Genomic DNA, 12829 nt, shown 5'->3' with positions numbered 1-12829 from the left:
TTGCAAGTTTGTAAATGTGAAAGGCGTTCAAAGATATTTGAATTATTTATATTCCTCCTGATGTATGTACATTGATCGAGGCTGGAAAACTAGTAAATAAATTGTCACACAACACTATATATATATATGCACTCAGACTGTTAGGTACACAAGCACTTTGGCACAACTCAATCGGTAGTGAATTGCCCATGGTGATAGACCAGCATTGTGTTCGTTTCAAAGAAAGTTAGTAAATTGGAGGTTTGTAAAATTGAGTGACAATTGTAACTGATTTATTTTTATTTATTTATTTTTTTTTTTATGAAATTAAAATAAGATAATTTTATTTAGTCAGTTTGAAACACAAACACAAAACATTTAGGGGCTAAGCAAGCTTGTAAGCCCACAAAAACAATAATTGATATATATGTGTCAGTACAAATAATAATGAAAGAAAAACAAAGAAAAAAATTCACGTATGTATAGTACTAAGAAATAAGTGGCAACAGGATCAGAGTTGATAGAAAAAAATCTGCATTTAGCGGCGTATGCAAGATAAAAGATTAAATTATAATGTCAAATTGTTAACTCAAGAAAATTTAAATTATTTTAAAAAAGATGTACACGAACATTGTTCACTTATTAACTGAGGGAGTAAATTAAATATTTTGGGAGCTAAATAAAAAACAATTTTTTGAAAAGTTTTATTTGGCTTTGGTACCTGTATAGTATGACATCCAAATTGTACTCCAGATTTGTAATTTCAGAATGAGATTTTTGAACATTTTTAAACTTTTATAAACAAATCTTGTATAGAGGGAGTATCTTTAATTGATTGAAAAGTGGAAAAGTATGAATGAGCCTATTTTTACTCCGAATGATACAGATGAAGAACTTCTGTTACAGAAAGTATAGAAAGATTGCTGAAGTATGTTCCCCACAACATGTAATGTCATAATTCAATCCAGATTCTACTACCACAAAATAAAGACATTTTAAAATGGATTGAGAACATTTATTCCTGATAAAATGAAATTTTCTAATGTTGATTCAATTCTACACTCAAATAATTAATGTGTTTTCCAGGATAGTTTGAATCTAAAAAATCCCTAAATACTTAAAGGTGTCTACTCTATTGATAAATGTGCACATACAATCTGAGATACAACCATTTGTCATACTATGGTATTTTAAGACACAAAAATAATTGTAAGTACCAGAGCCAAATAACAAATTTTATCTACATTATTTAAACTTATTTTTAAACCAGATATTTATTGAGTTAAGATCATTCTAAATGTTATGCCTTAAGCTATAATTGAACAGCTTCCAGAGTAACAAACAGCTGAATCATCAGCAAAGGCAGTTATCTTTTCAAATTAAAGTTACTCAGGTCATTTATGTATATTAGGAATAAAATAATAATTAGGAATAAAAATAAGTCCAAGTACTGATCCTTGAGCCACACCAGATGTAATTTGTCTTTTAGAACTCAAAACAGATCTTACTTTAAACCTTGTTAGTAAGATATGTTTTGAAAAATTTAAGTGGCAAACTCTAAATTCCTGCATATTCAAGTTTGGTTAAAAGAACACTATGATTCACAGTATCAAAATATCTGAACACATTTGAAGGAAAATTAACTAGAGTATCCTCAGTACTTTTTGCTTCTCTAAATCCAAATTGATTCTCACTAAAAACGATTTTTTTTTAAATGAGCACTGACATTATGGGGATATGGAATGGATTATTTTTGTGGAATTGCTTTGGGATACATGATTTCCATAATACAAGTAACTCTTAAAAAGAAATTTAACAATTTAGTCAAAGTACCACAGCAGGCTCTGTGTTTTCTAAAAGGAGATGGAAACTGCTTGTGACACCTAGTGTGCCACATGGAGTCAAGATTTGCTCTCATTACTTTCAAAGGGGCAAAACTACATCAGGTAGAACTTATAGGCAATATGGACAGGCTGTGAAGTCACGGTTTACTTTCATTATGTTCAAGGAGGTTATAGGAATACTACATTGGGAAAAGCTACAACAGATAGAAAGATATAAAACCAAGATTCTATTGTACTTTTATTCATTGAATATTCAATGCACTTTTTATTCACTCTTAATTCCAAGCTTCACTTCAGAAACAGAATTAGTTTAAAGAAGTATGTTGGGGGGGGGGGGGGGGCACAGAAAGAAGAGAATCTCTCCCCAATGTTCTGCCATTTCAACAAATGCATACACAAAGAAATTATGGCGAGGATTTAGGAACACAGCACTATAATAAGTGCTAAAAACTTATACATAAAAAAATAATAAAAATGCATAGCTATCATAAAACTGGATATAAAAAGATAAAAGATGAATGTATAAAATTGAAATGCCGAAAAAACAAATTAAACTATTTCTTTACCTATTGCGTTTAAGCTCAGTTTTTGTAATGTATATATCTCCATTCCCATAAAGAATATATATTGGATGTATGATTTCACCATTCTTCGATACATTACTGACAACATTTGGCGAATCTGAAATTTTTGTATTTTCAGGAGGACCAAAATCAAAGCTGACTGGTGTTTCTCCATAGCATTCAGGAAAAGAAAATCTGAATTCAGATGAGATGTAACCCCTTCCTTGGTTGAGGGAGACTGCCTGAATAGGAGTCTGAGCATCCATGGCATCATATATCCTACAAAGGGTAGATTCAAGAGGGGAAAAAATTAGGTCAGCCAATGCAATGCATTGCACTCACAACATTTCAACATAAAAGATCATTCCGTCAGGAGCAATGTACAAAATACAATGTAAAACTAGTTTGTAATGTGCCTGTGTCAGATGCATTAAACTCATGAGTTAAAGGGTATTAAAAAATGAACAGTTGAGTCACATGAATATTGAGACACTCATAATTATATCCTAAAAATGGTTCTGTTCAATCCAGGCCACAGCAAGATGGCTGAAAGTGAAACAATAAAACCTTAGAAAGTTGATATATTCAGCTACAACTTAATTATACTGCATCAGACTACTGCTTAACCATAAATCAAAGGAATATCTAATAAATTTGTAGATGCTGGAATGCAAGTTCAGGAGGTATGCATGGTCTTAACGTCCTGTTCCAGCAGTGCTGCCATGTTTTCCACATTTTCAAGTGAAAATGACAGATGCTTGAATTTTTGCGTTTTGTTAACTTAGCATCGCATGAAGGTCAGTATAGAGAGACATTTTTTAAATGAAAGGCTCGCATTCATATTCATCAGACTGCAGTCCATTCAGTAGCTGTTGGAGTTGTTTGCTTATAAATTCAGAAGGCCGATACGACAAGCGATACAATCCACGACATGAACAAAATTGGCAGAGATTGCATTACTTGTCATATCGGTCCAGCTTGCACTCGGCCTTAAGCACACAACGGGTAATCCTCAGAAACAAATTTTAAATTAAGTACATGTCTCAAAGCAGCCTGTTTTGCATCATCCTGCAACAAGCCCTCAGCTGACTGAAAATTCTGCAGTAAGAATTTCCATCACAGTGTTTCCTGCAATGAGAAGAGCTTTTTCTTTACACAAAATTATTCCAGATGCAGGTCATAGTTTTTTACTTTGTATTCTACTTTGGGAAGTACAACACATTCTGACATACACCAATTCTTTGGAAATTCCTAAGAGGAATGAATGTGTATGAGGTGCATGTGCAGATTAGTAGTAGAAGCTGCTGAAAAGTGTGCAAAGATCTGTGAAAAAACCTGATGATCACATCAATCAAAATAGGCTTGATTGGGTTGCAGTCGAAAGAATTTTGGATCTTTTTTGTGGTCATGACATGAGAATATCAGTTGTAAACTGAACACAAATAAGACAAAATTTGCAATCACAAAATGTAGCACATATATTACATTAGATGAATGTTACATACTTTTGATTCAGTAGGTATCTTCTAACACATGTTTATCAGAGGAATTTAATAAAATGAATATTATAGCTTTTACATATATATTATTCCTCAAATCTATTTTTTACCTCAAATAATGGTCTGTGCTCAACACAACAAGGTGTGTACAAGCCGAACTGCCAGGATGCCATGACACTTGCAAAAGTGAGATATCACTAACACAGATAAAGAATCTTTCAGCTATATGCCAAGACCTACAAGTTTGGACAAAAAAAATCATTGAACCTACAAAAATAAACAATAGGCACATTTTGACCTTATTGGTCCTTGCGCCAATAAACCCAAAATCTAATCTAATAAACAATACTTATTTTACAAACATTTAAACTAATTTAACATTTCAATCACAGAACAGTTAATTTTTTTAGATTTATTTTAGTTCTCATAAATGTTAAGCAGAAAATGATCAACCATGAGCTGTGTGAAAAGTTACCATGTTTTGTCCTAATTCTACACAGCGTAAATGCAGATACAGCAAAACCTTGATGAGTAATGAACTTTTTACAAAAACACCACAATATATTGAAACCATTTTCACTCCATAGCCACCTCTGTGGTCACTCTTCGGGGGGCAGCATCATCAATTAACCAGTTATCTGGCCAATTAATTTCCCTGAGTGATACCCATGGTGCCCCTTTTTATGAAGATAAGCAAGATTTTTCCCTTTTTTTGAAAGTCTGAAGCCATTAAAAATATATATTTTTAAAATACAAATGGGATGTACAAAGGTAAACTGAGAGGACAACTTGTTGAACTGAAAAGTCACAAACAAGAAATTTTTTTTTATATGGTAGAAAGTGCTAAATAGCTCATGATGCACTGCTGGGGAGAGGGTCCCTTGGAAAAAATATAAACATCTGGGAATGTGCTAAGATATAATATGATATCCCCAAAAGTGGTTAGGGTTCATAATATGTCCTGGGATGGTAAGAAATGCTGAAGATCTATGCGTATCTGTAACAGCTGAACCTTTGTTAAGAGACATACAAGTAGAGTAAGTAAAACCGATGCATCTTCCCAAGGGAATCCAAAATATAAAAAAAAAGTGCCCAGTCTTGCAGCCTTGAAAACATGGTGAAGATAATATCAACAATAATCCCAGACCTTGAAATATAATTATTCAACTCCATATAGTGGCAAGATAATAATAAAGTAGAAAGATGTCTATGCAGGTGGAAGCAGCTGTATTATGAATTACTCTGCCATATCCATGTGAGAAAGACAGAAAATCGCTACGATGCCATACACTGTAAAAGGCACTACTGTTATATATGGCCGCGACATCACAGCTAGGTGACTGGTTAAAGATCCCACCTGTGTACACATGCAGTTCCCTCATGGAAAAAGAAATAATCTACAGTGGTGATTCCCAACATGGGGCCCACGCCCCAATAGGAGACAATTTGACTTTTGGTGGGGGCAATTTGATTTTTCTATGAAGGCTTAGAACCTTCCAAACTTCCCTTCATTTTTTATATTAGTTCAAATTTTGGATTTTTAAACAATTTCTTGATGATTTATTTTATTTTTTGCTTTTAAGTGGTCAAGAGGTTTGACCAAAAAAGGGTTCTTAATGCTTCAAGTCCATGAACACCCCCCTCCAACTTTGCTAACAAAATGAAATCCACAAGCTCTTTTAGGAATAATATTCTTTGTACAGCAATGCAAAAACACTGAGTTGTTTTCTCATCCATGCTCACTGACCCCCTGAAGTCTCTTAGAGGACCTCCGATGAGGACCCACTGCTTTTGACTTAAGCCGGGGTCACACTTTGAAAGTTTTTTCTATAAAGCTTGAAAAGTACAACCAATAAGCGTATCGGATGTATTTGAGTGAGTGCAACCAATAGGCTTGGTTGTTTTTTCAAGTTGTGTATAAAAGATCTTTTATCAAATTTTTATAGTGAAATCCTGACCTAAGTAAAAAGTAAACAGAAATAATGGGGGGGGGGGGGGAGAGAGAGAGCAAGAACCCCAGATATTACAATTTAATGAAACAAAAGCAAAAAAATAATGTTTCTTTTATTTGAAAAACTCCTTGTTATGGAACCTATGAAGTTTCACAGAGATTGGGGGTACCCTTTGACAAAAGTCTGGGAGGACATCAGGATTTCAGAGATGCTTCGGTGGGGCACGGCCTAAAAAGGTTGGGAACCATTGAACTACAGTTCACACCACTGATTGGATGGTTGAAATCAGGGCTTCACAAATCAAAAAACAATTTAGGTGGCAGCAATTTTTTTTTGGAGCCACTCATATTTTTTTTTGTGAGCAAAATGATAGAAAATTATTGTTTTTTTTTCCTGGCCTGATCACAACTTTTTTGTGTTGGTAGAACAGAAATTTGAACCACAAAATTTCAAAAAAATTTGTTGTTCTAAGACACCAATTTGGTAATTACCCTACAAATTTTGTAGGCACCAATGCAAATTTTCCAGTTGTTGCGGCAACCTGGTGCTTCTAAATCAGACTGTTTTGCATTGTTTCTATAAAGAGCCCTCAGCTAACTGGAATCTGGAAATTTGTTCTGCGGTAAAAGTTTCCATAAGATACAAATACACAAATACAACGCCACAACAGGCAAAATGCCCAACGAGGTGGCTGAGAAAAAGATGCCCATAAAAATATATTTTTAGTATTTCTTAACTTTTCTTATTTTTCCCTAAATTGTTTTGCAGCAACATGGATTGTTCTGTGACATACGTCACAGTTTTTGGCATATTCTGGTTCGGAGACTTGGTGCCTGGGATTTGTCAAGCTCTGGTTGAAATAAGCCATTCCAACAACAATGAAAATGAATATCGCATTTTTCTCTGTATAATCTGCAAATTATATGAAAAAAAGCAGAATTTCTAAGAGTGTGCACATCGTTTGCTAATGAGTACTATCTGCAGCTTTACTTTTATCTGAGAGGTTGAGAGAGAGAGAGAAATATAACATGAATTTAAAAACTATCCATTTATTCTACAAGAACGTGACTACCAAACCATCCTATTTTTGAAAATTTCATTATTGGTGAATGAAATTTGTATATGTGGGTTATATTACACCGATTGTGGCTATAATCAATTATGATGCATGAATTTTTTTTGCAAAATAATGAAATTTGTATCTATGGATTACATGGTACTAGAGACACACGAATTCCACAAACAAGTGAATGTACTACTACAGTGGTTCTCACACATTTTGTCTTTCGCGGCTTCTTTGCACTAGTATAGGGCTTCACAAATCGCAAAAAATATGGCGCCAAAACAATTTTTCCCACGAAAAACAGGTTTCTTTCAACTTTTCCATAACATAGTGACTGCCTTCAGTACTGATGGATTTTCAATGGTTTCAAGAGCTGGCTGATGAAAAGATGAATTGAGGAAAGAAAGAAAATTCAACTGCCCTTGCAGGTGAAAACAAACCCAAGTCCTCTCAATTACTGGATGAGCACGCTAGACCACTACATCCCAAGGCCAATGAACCCCAATCTTTCCTTAGAGATTGTGTGTGCTGAATGGAACATACATGGATGGTCAGACCTAATTCAGGCCTAAGCTCAAAATTGATGACACTGCCACCAGATGGTGACTTATCTAAGGATGATGTCACTCTCGTGATGCAGTTGAATTTTCTTTCTTTCCTGAATTCATATTCACTTCAGCCAGCTGCTGAAACCTTTGTGTAGATAGTGGAGACGGACATTCTTGGATTGATAGATATGCTCATATAAATTCCAAAAATTTTGTTTTGTTCTCAGATTACAATTTATAACCTATGCATAGAAAATATTAGGCGCCAATATTAATTTCTTAGTCAACATGGTGATGTGGCGTCTGAGATTTGTTAAGCCCTGACCTAATGGACATGTATCTGGGGCCCCAGAATAGTCTAACAAAGAACCACTTCATCGTATTGAATAGGCACACATTAATAAGGAATGCTCACCGCAGTGCCCCAAGGAACTGTGGCGCACACTTTGAGAACCACTGCACTACTACTTCATAAATATACTACTAATAATACAGGAAAATATGGTACAATAAAACAATATCCCATAGTTATCAATACAGCCGTGATCTATTCACACCCTGGAAAGTTAAATAATCAAATTGCTAGCATACATATTGGAAACACGTGCACACATATTTCATAATGATCATTTTTGAATCTTACCGGCAGAATAACTGATTTTGTTGGGTACTGGAAGCACTAAACCTAGGAATCTGCATCACCATCAATCCTTTATTGCCATGAATCGCCAGTAACGAGCCGATTCGGTTGAATAACAAACACTCCACATCAAAAAGAGGGGGATTTGTAGGAAGTAACATCTGCAATGAGATTTGTAAATGAATGCTACAATGACAAACTGCAATGGATTAAATAACTGCAAAATAATTTGGGATTTGGGGACTCTAATGTAACCCCAATGAATCTACTAAAACACCCTCCTTGGCGATTTTTTGGCACCACACGGCTGATGGCCCGACGAAGAGTCGCCAAGGCCGTCAGACACTACGGACGCCGAAAAAAAAAACATCATAGAAACCACCAAGCATAAAAATAGAAAAAAATATCAGTTAAAAAAAATTACACCTGGCCCATTTTTTTAATAAAAAGATCAGGGCATAAGGAATTCCGGGCATAAATATTCTATGTATTAAAACTAAAAACCGGACCCTTTTTTTTAAATAAACGGATCCGGGCATGTTGAATAAATAAATATTCTATGCATTAAAACTAAAACCCGGATCCTTTTTTTTTAATAAACGGATCCGGGCATGAAAAATTCTGTAGGTTCATTTTAAATAATAAACCGATAAACGGAAGGCATGGCAATGGATGAATAACTAATAAATACCACGGAATAATAAAACGGTATGATACAACCCGAGCGGTAGATAATCCAAATGACTCGAGCCACAGAAGGGAGGAATAATAATCAGAGACGTGGTGGAAATGGAACAACGGCTGTTTGGAATTTTTGAAAAACGCTGTGAACAAAAGGAAAAAAAAAAAAAAAAACCTGTTTGGTGAAGCCAGCGCCATCTAGTATCACCCAACGAAACCGGAAAGGTGATAAAAAATATGGCAACCCATGGAAGCATTATGACGGTTTCTGCGACTTATCGCGAGGAAAAAGTCACCAAAGTCGTGGCGGACCATACTGCATCTGTTCCACCCGGTGCAGTGGTGGTCAGCGTAAGTTAGTTTTCTGACATGTTCTCAGCTTCGAGGGTGAATGCTTGTCAGTTTTCCATTTGAGAAAGTCTCCGTGCCGAGAGCTGTTAGGTCTTCAATACAGTACTTACATAATACATAACAAAAATTCAAGCATCTGCCATTTTCACTTCAAAATATGGAAGACAGATGACATGACGGGAACACAAAACATGGGAACAGCTATAAGATAATTTTTTGTTTGGTGACTTTTTTTGGCACTTTTCTTCCTAGTCAGCAATGGCTGGCCATTTTCTTCCTCTGGCGTACTTTTTCTATTGGCTATTATTACTTAATTTGGTTTCCAAGTTGCCATTTGTTTTTTTACTGTTGGTTATCATCTGTAATTGAAGTCGCTCCTCGAGGTTGAAGTAATAATAGACTTTTACATACATCGCTGCGTTTAAATCATATCAGTCCATTAGTATTTGAGTTTTTCTTCTCGTTTATATGTATTATCGTAAAAACCGTTTTTCCCATACGTTACATTCAGTTTTTCTTTGTTGGAATATCTCATTTTCAATTTTGATTGTTTGGATTTTTTCTCTCTCAGATTGTACACTCATTAATTTTTTGCATACCAGCTATTATGAATTTAATCCCACAATCATGTTTCGATTGAACCTAGAGGCTGTTTTTGACCAAATCCAGAGATTTCTTTGTCTTCACCGTTGTATTATTTAAAAGAAAGTCTGGGTTTTTATTATTTTCAATCCTGTATCTAGTCTAAGGTTGTTTTACTTTAAATCTTGATCCCTTATTTGGTCTAAGAATGTTGTTTTGATATTGTTTTTTGCTTTTTATAGTCATTTTAACAGCCATTGAGTATTATCCCTATGTAGCATATGTGTGAGAGATTTTTTCTTTCGCAAGAAAGATACCTGAAAGCATGACTCCATTTCACTCTTTGCAACTTCTTGTCTTACTTTCTGAAGTTTTTCTCAACAAAGAAAAAATCGTCAACACATTGCAAAAAAGGGACTATAGCTGTGTAGCGACCTCTACTTGAACTTTTATCGATGGTGGAAAAATGAAGATGTCGCGCTTTGCATTTTTCTGGTGTGAATGATTATTACCTAGCAATGTGCAAGTTGAGATAAAAACCGAATGTTTTTCTTCACAGTCGGCAAGTAGCCATTGTTATGCGATGTCCCATATTTCTATGTGTTCATACCAAATTAAACATGTATTTATTTAAAACCTTCTCTGATCTTTATCTTTAATAATGGAGCTCAACAACTGGTCCTACAGATAGGCGCACACACACTCATCGGTCCCTAGAGCTGTTCCAAATTTCTTGGGGAGAAATAACCACTCCAACTAGATATGAAAAACCTTTATTAAATATGTATGTATCGCTACCCCCCCCCCAAGATCTAGGTTTTTCTTTGATGAATCATTGAATTCTATTTAGGTACATATTGATGAGCCTTGGTCAGCAGTGCATTTACAGAGAACTTAGCGGGCCATAGCCTAAGGCGGCAAATTTGTAAAATGGAAAAAGAATGGCGGAACCATAAATCCACCTCTGATTATAGTCTGAGGGACCAGTTTAGTCAGTGATCTAAAGAGTTTGCAAGCATGTGTGCGAACAAAAGAGTGATCTAGAGCAGTGGTTCCCAACCTTTTTCAGTCCACATACCCCCAGCTGGCTCGGTTCCTTTTCGCGTACCCCCAACCCCGATTCCTCCAAACTCCACCCCTCTAATCTGTTTCACCCATTACAGTTTTCGAAAAACTTCAAGAAAAGGTTCATGTTGAATTAAATTAAATGGTCTTTTTTTTTTCATTATTTAGCTTTTTATTTTTCAAGTAAGCAAACAAATTAACCCAAAGATTAGGAAAAAAATTTAATGTGATATTAGGGACTGTATTGAATTACAAAGTTTCGAAAAATTAAGCTCAAAAGAGGATAAATACAAACTCAAATCCGGAGCGCGTTCAATTTGCTTCTATATTTTTTTTAAATGTAAGTATACGAAGAAAACGCCCGTTCAACAAGTTCCGTGCTAACAAACGGCAACAAAGACATTATGGCTTTTCTAGAAAGTTCAATGTATTTGTTACTGCGGCAGGCCCAAAAACTGACTAGGTTCACCATTCTGCCATTGAAGAGGTTCTTCAGAGTGGTATCTGATGCGAGCTCCAGCAATTTCTCCTTTTCTGGAATCGACAATGAAGCCGGTTCAAAATACTCTTCTTTGAAAGGATTAGATATACACCGATCACCCATTTAGGGCTCTGAAAAATATTTTTCAAATGAGGATTTTAATCCTTCTAAGTGGCCGACTGTTAAATTTAGCTCGGCTTGTGGCAAGCAATCGTGTTTCAAACACTTCCGAAAAAAAAAGGGCTACCTCGTGCCGAAGTTCAAACAGCAACGTCAGGACTTGACCCCGGGACAACCACCTAACTTTGGTGTGCAAAAACAAAGCGTTGTGAAGAATGTCCACGCCTTCACACAACAATTTAAATAATTTGTAGTTAGTAGGATTTACCTTGAAAAAGTTGACAACCTTGACCGCTTCATCAAGAACGTTTTGCAAATTTGGGGGCAAAGGTTTTGATGTAAAGCTCTGTCTGTGAATACAGCAGTGAGTCCATTTCATTTTGGGAGAGACTTCTGCCACGCGTGCATGGCCGCCTGAGTAGCAACCTTCCATGGATTTCCCATCTGTTGTGAGCCCAATGCATTTCGACCATTGAATCCTTTTTTCAACAAAATAATGATTAATTGCTTCAAATAAGTCTTTAACAGTCGTACAACCTCTTCAATGGGTGACAAATAAAGATTTACTTCAAATTTTTTTTCAAGTACTAACAATTACAAGTAGCACAACCGCAATATTGCGCAAGCAACGTCGGTACTTTCGTCGACTTGGATAGAAAAAAATTCACACCCTTCGACGTGACTTATGACCTGTTCTCTCAACATCGTCTGGCACGTCCTGTATTCTTCAAGACACCGTATTATTTGACAGAGATATTAAACTCATTACAAGAGCACTTTCCTCTGCAAACATGCATCTGACAGCATCTTTTCACCAATAGTGTGATTTCCCCCCCCCCCCCCCCGTCTCGCAATACGATAGCCGATGTAGCAGGAGGTTTCGGTAGCTTTGATAGAATCACTTTTTGAAGATTCAAGATATGTTTTCACGTTTACAGGTGCACGGTATTTCATAATGTTGTATCAGTCCGCTTCCGCACAGATCTAGTTTTTAGCCCACTGATCCATAGAGCAAATGAGTAGTAGGTGCTTATTAGAAAAGTTAACGTAGAAAATTGTGGGATTAGCACGCACATGCCTCAATACAAACGCCCACAATAAAAGTTAATAACACAACACGAATGAATTAATTCTTCGTTTTTATGCACAGTCCGGCATGCGTCAACAATCAAATCTAAAACGCCGAAGAAAAGTGAGCCGAGAGGAAGGAGTTCACGAATCCTGATTATAGGTTGGGAGCAGGCAGGAGGAGGGAAGACCGAACCTTCCAGCGGACACAACCCCACTTTCATAGAAGATTACATTGATAAGGAAGTCAATATATTACAACTGACAATATTAGTATAAACCTCTACCTACTTTCAAAAATTCTTTTTAATCTTTTGTAATTATTTTGTTCTTTTTTTAGATGGGTGGCCGCCATTACCATTTTCTTTTCACGTACGCCCGGTTGTGAACTGC

General features: G+C 35.8%; 1 protein-coding gene across 1 annotated transcript in view; it reads right to left on the bottom strand.

The window, feature by feature from the left end:
* mbo (Nuclear pore complex protein Nup88) overlaps nt 1-12829 on the bottom strand; it is a 31525-nt gene that overhangs the window by 17552 nt on the left and 1144 nt on the right. Inside the window, exons 2-4 of the mRNA XM_089243405.1 lie at nt 8092-8249; nt 3996-4121; nt 2390-2665 (exon numbers count right to left, since the gene is read on the bottom strand). Of these exons, the coding sequence (XP_089099531.1) occupies nt 2390-2665; nt 3996-4121; nt 8092-8249 (560 nt within the window). The remainder of the gene's footprint in view (nt 1-2389; nt 2666-3995; nt 4122-8091; nt 8250-12829) is intronic.

Source organism: Pholcus phalangioides, unplaced genomic scaffold, assembly GCF_987345545.1.
Source record: "Pholcus phalangioides strain wild (caught in Gottingen) unplaced genomic scaffold, Ppha-v1.0 ptg000015l_1, whole genome shotgun sequence".
Taxonomy (NCBI): Eukaryota; Metazoa; Arthropoda; class Arachnida; order Araneae; family Pholcidae; genus Pholcus; species Pholcus phalangioides.
This window is presented reverse-complemented; position numbering and strand designations above follow the sequence as displayed.